The following is a 6818-nucleotide window of genomic DNA, read 5'->3' as shown; positions in this document are numbered from 1 at the left end:
AGAAAAGTCCAGTTGTTTTAGACTTAATTCTACTCGATACTATATGAAATAGCACTTAAAAAATTTGGACTTAGAATGAATTTTCTTAAAAACAGTTTATTGAAGTTTAAAATTCAATCAGCCTCAAATTCAGGACAATCTAAATACACATAACAATGTGCACAAGATAAATATACCCTTTGGCATTTAAAATACATATAAACAGTGCCACCAGGCCTCATGAGATATTATTCAATTACAAAAAAAACTATACCTTATTGGTTATATTATAAGACATTAAACATTCTGGCTAGATCTGAATCTTAGGGTTGGCATGCGTAACTTAAAGGAGAACTAAAGCCTACTAACTAACTAAAGAAGTAGGGAAGAAATGTTGTACATTAGGTTTTGGGCTCCTGTACCAGCCCAAGGTGACCACAACCCTTTAGCAGGGAAGATCTGTGCCTCCAAAGATGCCCCAGTAGCCCCCATGTTCTTTTTTGCTGCTTCCCTACACAAGCTCTGTGCTGCTGTCAGTTACTGAGCTTAGGGGTCGATTCACAACATACTGCATAAATAGACTATAAATGTAACAGTAAAAATCTGATTAGTAATTCATTCAGATTCACATTACATGACAGATCTAAAACCAGGGCATTTGCATCAGAATTGAATAATTAGCCCTGTAGCATCAGCTTATATGACAGACAAGCCTCATTTTCCGCTTGATAATTTGCAACGACTCCTAAGCTCAGCTTCTCAACAGCTGATCAGACCACACTACCACACTGAGCATGTCCTGAACAGTTCCATGTGGGAAGACAGAATCCAAGATGGGGAGTTCCTGTGACAACTCTAACGACCTATATCATTAGTAAAGAGAACCAACAAATTGGTTCATTAGTTGTAATATTGGCGTGTAGGCAGCCATCTCAGTGCATTGTAACAGAGTCTGAGCTTTCAGAAGGAGCCAGCGCCACACTGCTTTCAGGTAACCAGGTAACCTATTGTTTCTCCTACGTTCCTCTACCTTCTTACTATTGAGTGCTATTCTACTAGGAGTGATATCAAACTTGCACTTCAGAATTAAAGTGTGACTGAAGTTTATCAGAGCACAGGTCACATTGCTGTGGCACCCTGGGAAATAAGGGATATGGCTAACCCCATATGAAATTTCAAAATTAAAAAATCTGTTTGCAGTTTTGAAAAATGAATTTCAATGCAGGATTCAGCTGGAGAACCACTATTAACTGATGCGTTTTGACAGTATTCCTTTAAACTGAGCTCCCTGTGTAACAAAAGTCTTAGTCCCTTATAACAGTCAATGGTTTCTATTATAGTGCTTTCAAACATTCTGTGCTGCTGTTGATCTCCTCAGGAACAGCTGCCTTTGCAAGGTCTTCCATGTCCTGTCCATTTCATCTGTGACTAGACTATGACTGCTAGCCTTTAAAGGAGAAGGAAAAGCTACATCACTTGGGGGTGCCAAAATGTTAGGCACCCCCAAGTGACTTGAATTGCTTACCCCATACCCCGGGCTGGTGCCCCTGTACGGAGAGAACAGCACTAGCCCGGGGTACCTGCAGCGCTTCCTCCTTCCTTCTCCGCCGCGCGCGCATGCGCAGTAGAGTGAAAAGCCGAACTTTAACAGAGAAGTCGGTCTTTTCACTCTACTGCGCATGCGCCTGACTCACAGTCAAGGCTGAATGGAGAAGGAAGCGCACCCCCCAGGTGCCCCAGGCTGGTGCGGTTTTCTCCTAATAGGGGCACCAGCCCGGGGTACGAGGTAAGCGATTCAAGTCACTTGGGGGTGCTTAACATTTTAGCACCCCCAAGTGACTTAGCCTTTCCTTCCCCTTTAAGAGCTAAACTTTAGCCATTTTGGTAGCCAATTGTTTGTATACTAAATATTTCCAAAATCCCCTGCACTAAAATTGCAGTTTACAGAACTACCGTACAAAAAAAAACAAAAAAAAAAAAACACACAACAAATTTCAAACTTTAACTTACACACACACACACACACAAATATAACATTCATAGTCATACAGTCATACATAGTCATACAGAGCTTCCCAGGAGCTGAGGGACCCATTATATAGCAACACACACAATTTTTCTTATTTAAGTGCCTTGGGGCATTAATTTTTTTTAATTTATTTTTGTGCATACTCTTTTTTTATTTTACTTAAGGGAAGGTAGTAAAGGTGTTTTCCCACCAGTATAGAAAAAACTTTTAGTGACATAAGACTTTATTTTGACAAAAATTTTGATGAACAAACTTCACTTAAGGTGGCCATACACGCACCGATAATATCGTACGAAACCTTGTTTCGAACGATATTCGGTGCGTGTATGGTATGTCGGCGAGTCGACCGATATGGCAGGAAGCTGCTGATATCGGCCGACTCTCCGATCGGACCAGTTTAAAAATTTTGATCGGGCGCCATAGAAGGTGCCTGACCAAAATCTCCCTTCAGCGCTGAATCGGCAGAAGGAGGTAGAAATCCTATTGTTTCTACCTCCTTACCTGCCGATTCAGCCCTGAATGGTGTGTGGCGGATCTGACGATGTTTCGTGCGACCCACGTGTATGGCCAGCTTAAGTAAGGAAACTTGCATTTTGGGAAGACAATAAGCTCCTTTCTCAACAAAGTTCTTTAATGCTTTTTTGATCATCGTGGCCTGGATTTTTTGGAAATTGCACCACACACTGCACCCAAAAGTCCCAGCCACACCACTCTCATTTTTAAGGGTTTTCAACTTTTATATAAATACATAAAAAGAAAAAAAATTGTATAATTGATAAACATCTCGTCATGTTCAGATATAAATGGTGAATATATTAAATAAACCTCAGAAGATAGTTTCCCCTTTTCCTTACTAGGTACTAACTGAACTTCCTGTTTCCTTACCTCTAGACATCCTGGGTGAACAATCTCATTGCAAACTGAACACTCCATCAGCTTTCTTTCAAAATCCTGTGTGTCATTTGTTTGATCCACTTCACCACACAAGGCACAGGTCACCGAATGGGGCAGTCTGGGCTGGAAAATAAAGAAGCTATAATAAGAACATATAATCAAAAGGTATCACAACATTTTAAGATAAAACATGCACCAAATCAGCTGTCCAGTTATATAGTGCCTTGCATAAGTAAGTATGTGTTTCTTTACATTTTCTGGTGTTACAAGCCAAAATTAAAATGGATTTGATTAACATTTTATATCAATGTTTGACGCTAATTTGTCCATAATGCAGATGTGCAAAAAATCTAGATAGCTTTTTAACATCATGTACAAATAAAAGAAAACTGAAAATGCCTGATTTCATTAGTATTCTTTGCTTTAAAACCCCTACGCCAGTGCTGTTCTACTTCTGTGGAAGCCATATCTACATTTGTAGTGGTAGTACACCGAAAAAACAAATATTTGGTGCACACTGCAGGGATATCACTATCACTTGAAAAAAAAAAAGTCATGACGTTAGGCAGAGTATGGCACACACAGGCAACATAGGGCAGGCAGATTATGGCACACAAAGGCAGGGTAGGTCAGGACAGGCAGAGTAGGGAGCACTGACTGCGTAAGTAAATGATAGTTACTATTCCTACATTAACAGTTTGTGTCACTGTACCTAGTACAGTCCAAAGCTGGCACTGTCTGAGGTATGCTGTCTAAGGTCTTGCAGATGTGGCCAATGCAGGGCCTTGCAGCCTGAATCTAAGGCCTGAACAATGCAGGGGCCACTTAATCTCAGTACTGATACCAATTAAAGCTTACACAAAGCTAAGCAGACACAGCAGCCAGACAGTTGGGGGGGCCCCAAACAAGGGGGGGGGGCTGCAGGCCACCTTCACCTTCCAGCAAGACATATACCCTAAACACACTACACCGGAGTAGTTAAAAAGAAGCTAAATGTCTAATAATGGGGCAGTCAATTTTCAGATCTTAATCCAATTCGAAACCTATAGCAAGACCTAAAAAACTGCTGTTAATCGGTCTTCCTTTAACTTCATTAAGATTGTCAGATTTTGTCAAGAAGAATTGGCAAAAAACAGAGCATACAGATATGTATCTGGATGATACTTTCCCCAAAAGGCAGCTATAGTTTCAGCCAAAAGTTACATCAATTTTAAATTCAGGGTTGTTAACGCAACAAAAGTCAATGGGGGGGGGGGGGGGTGGATACTTATGCAAGGAACTTAGAGAGTAACACTTACCGCAAGGCACTGCCTCAGTACACAAGACTGTTTCATACGGCCTGGCCCTCCAAACTTCTTCATATCTTTACAGTAGTGGCAAGTCCCACACTCTCGCTGGACACAAGCTTGACACTTGCGACACCTGACACGGCGCCTTCGAGCTCCAGAAGAAGCTGTAGTACCAGATGGAGTGCCTGACGTCCGAGGAGGAGCTGTGGAGTGACGGGAAGCTGGACGCATGGTGTGAGGTTTTGTAAACTGAATCTTGGGCCGAAGGTGAACCTTATACTAAGAAAAGAATTAAGTGAAATAAAAACTAAATAAAAAATACTGATGCAAAATCAGATTTATTTAATGTAGAGAACTATTTTAAGACTGAGATTAGAAAAATTGACAAATATATTTTAAAATTGACAGATATGACTGCAGAATTAAAGGAATAAGGGAAATGACAGCAGCACACAGTTCTCATCATAAAAAAGATATGAAGACATAAATAAAGGTTAAAGTTTACCTGACTTCTCTTGGGCCACTGAATTATTGGAACGCCAGTGAGCGCAAGCTCAGGTGGATCATGAGCGTGGTCCTCAAGAAGTCTCTGTGGTCAATAAAATTGACAGAGAGGAGAGGATAAGAGAGACTACAAAATACGTCTGAAAAGGTCAATTGACAGTTGCAAGCTCACCGCTGCATTAGCTGCGCTGATTACTATAATGCATAACCTAAGGATTATGGCACACTAGTCTTTTTCCTCTGATGTTATTATAGCAGAGGGGAAAATGACCCATGTGTCATTAGCCTAATGCTTGGAAAGTGTAACACTATACACTGACACTATATGATCTTTTAGATCAGTGCTGTCTAACTTTTCCACATAGAGACAAAAATATACTATATACCATACTTACACTGAAATTATGCCATGCAAAGAAGTCAACAAAGCTCCTCTGCGGCTCCTGAGCAGGCCCCAAAAACAGTGCTGCCTGCATAAGTAGCACTACATAAATATAAATATATATATATACACACACATACTAGGTAAGAAAAAAAAAATTGAAAAGCAAAACAATTTAAATAAATACACTGTTTTCACTGGTTTAGTGTTATTATCATTATTATTAAATGCAACTGATAAATGAAAGCACTATTTGTCTCTCCCTATTATCCTCACTGCTGGTGCTGACCTTTGAAATAATTTAACAGAAACCAGCAGATTAACAGACAAGTGAAGAAACATGTATTATGGGAAATAAGAGTGTTGGCTAGATTTCTGCTATATTGTTTCTAGAATCAGAAGCAATACTTCTGATACTGCATTTGCCATAATAAAATAAAATAATTAGGTGAATTTCCCATTTAAGATGAAATTAAAAAAGGGGCAGAAAGGAACAAAATCCCTCCTGATAAACAAAAATCATGACCAAAGAACAGGCAGATTGCAGATTGATATGTATTTTGAGTAAGCAAAGTGTGAAAGATCGGTAAAGCAGTCAGAGAGAAGAGGCACAATCTATGAAGGAAAGCAGTGCTAATTTTAGATTGCAAGACAGAACAAGAGGGAAGAAGCTGAAGGTAAAAACATTAAAACGAGGACACGAGAGTATGAAAACTTCTGTAAAACTTAAAAATATACATACAAGACGGACCATGTAATTTTTTTCTGCTGTCAAATTCTATGGTTCTATGAGATGGCAAGAGACAAAAAAACCATAAGAAAAGCTGCTTCCAGGCAACACAGATGAATTAACCACTCCCCTCTCACCTCAGCTGCCTTTTGTCGCAGTCTTGTCTTTACATTCAAAAGAAATGAACAAATTCTTCTGACCAGCACACTGCTGTAACAAATTTCCTGCCTGTCTACTGCTTTCTGCCAGCTCACTCTGTGGGAGGGACTGTATATAGCAGCTCTGCAGTGTTCATGCGTCTCTTCTGCATACAAACACTGGTGCGATGAAAGGCAATGCCACTTTACATGGATTTAAGCATTGTTACTTCCTGTCTGCCAAGTGCAGTGTAAAATCCCGTCAGGCAAAAAAAAAATATATAATCTTCTTTATAAGACACTGTTAATAGTTCACATATTAACAAGTCCAAATAATCTTTAGGGCTATCCTGAGAATACAACAATAACCTTCTGCCTGTGACTGTCCTCTTGGCTTTCTCTCTTTACTTGCTTACACACTCTTCCCAGCAGTGCTTTGCAGTAGGCGGAGAAAAAAGTCACACACAAAGGGAAGGGGGAGGGGGTGCCTAACCCTTAGAGGAAAGCAGAGAGGAAGGGCTGTGGGGTGGGGGGATTTGGCTGTTCAAAAGGCATTTTACTATTGGCAGAAAGCAGTCACTCCTACACAACTGTTCTCTTCCTGTCTGTTTCCAGGGAAGTCTAATTTGTGAAAAAAAGAGAAAATATTCCTTATCCAATCTATGCAGTGTAAGCTAGCTGAGCTTTTAAGATAACTGAAAAAAGCTTTTTATATATACTGTAATCAAGTGCATGGTAAAGTGTTAATACAAAACTATGTACGTTCCCAAATAAGGGCTGAACTAGAATACTATGTTCTTGTAAGAGGTCTGGACTTTACAGTGGGGAAACAGAACAGACCCTCTAAGAAAGAATGAGAGGGAACACATTTATG

General features: G+C 40.0%; 1 protein-coding gene across 1 annotated transcript in view; it reads right to left on the bottom strand.

The window, feature by feature from the left end:
- The window catches only part of kdm2a (lysine (K)-specific demethylase 2A), a 145047-nt gene that overhangs the window by 42479 nt on the left and 95750 nt on the right, over window positions 1-6818 (bottom strand). Inside the window, 3 exon segments of the mRNA NM_001011176.1 lie at window positions 2894-3025; window positions 4201-4470; window positions 4697-4780. Coding sequence (NP_001011176.1) covers window positions 2894-3025; window positions 4201-4470; window positions 4697-4780 — 486 coding nt within the window.

Source organism: Xenopus tropicalis, chromosome 7 (genome assembly GCF_000004195.4).
Source record: "Xenopus tropicalis strain Nigerian chromosome 7, UCB_Xtro_10.0, whole genome shotgun sequence".
Classification (NCBI taxonomy): Eukaryota; Metazoa; Chordata; class Amphibia; order Anura; family Pipidae; genus Xenopus; species Xenopus tropicalis.
This window is presented reverse-complemented; position numbering and strand designations above follow the sequence as displayed.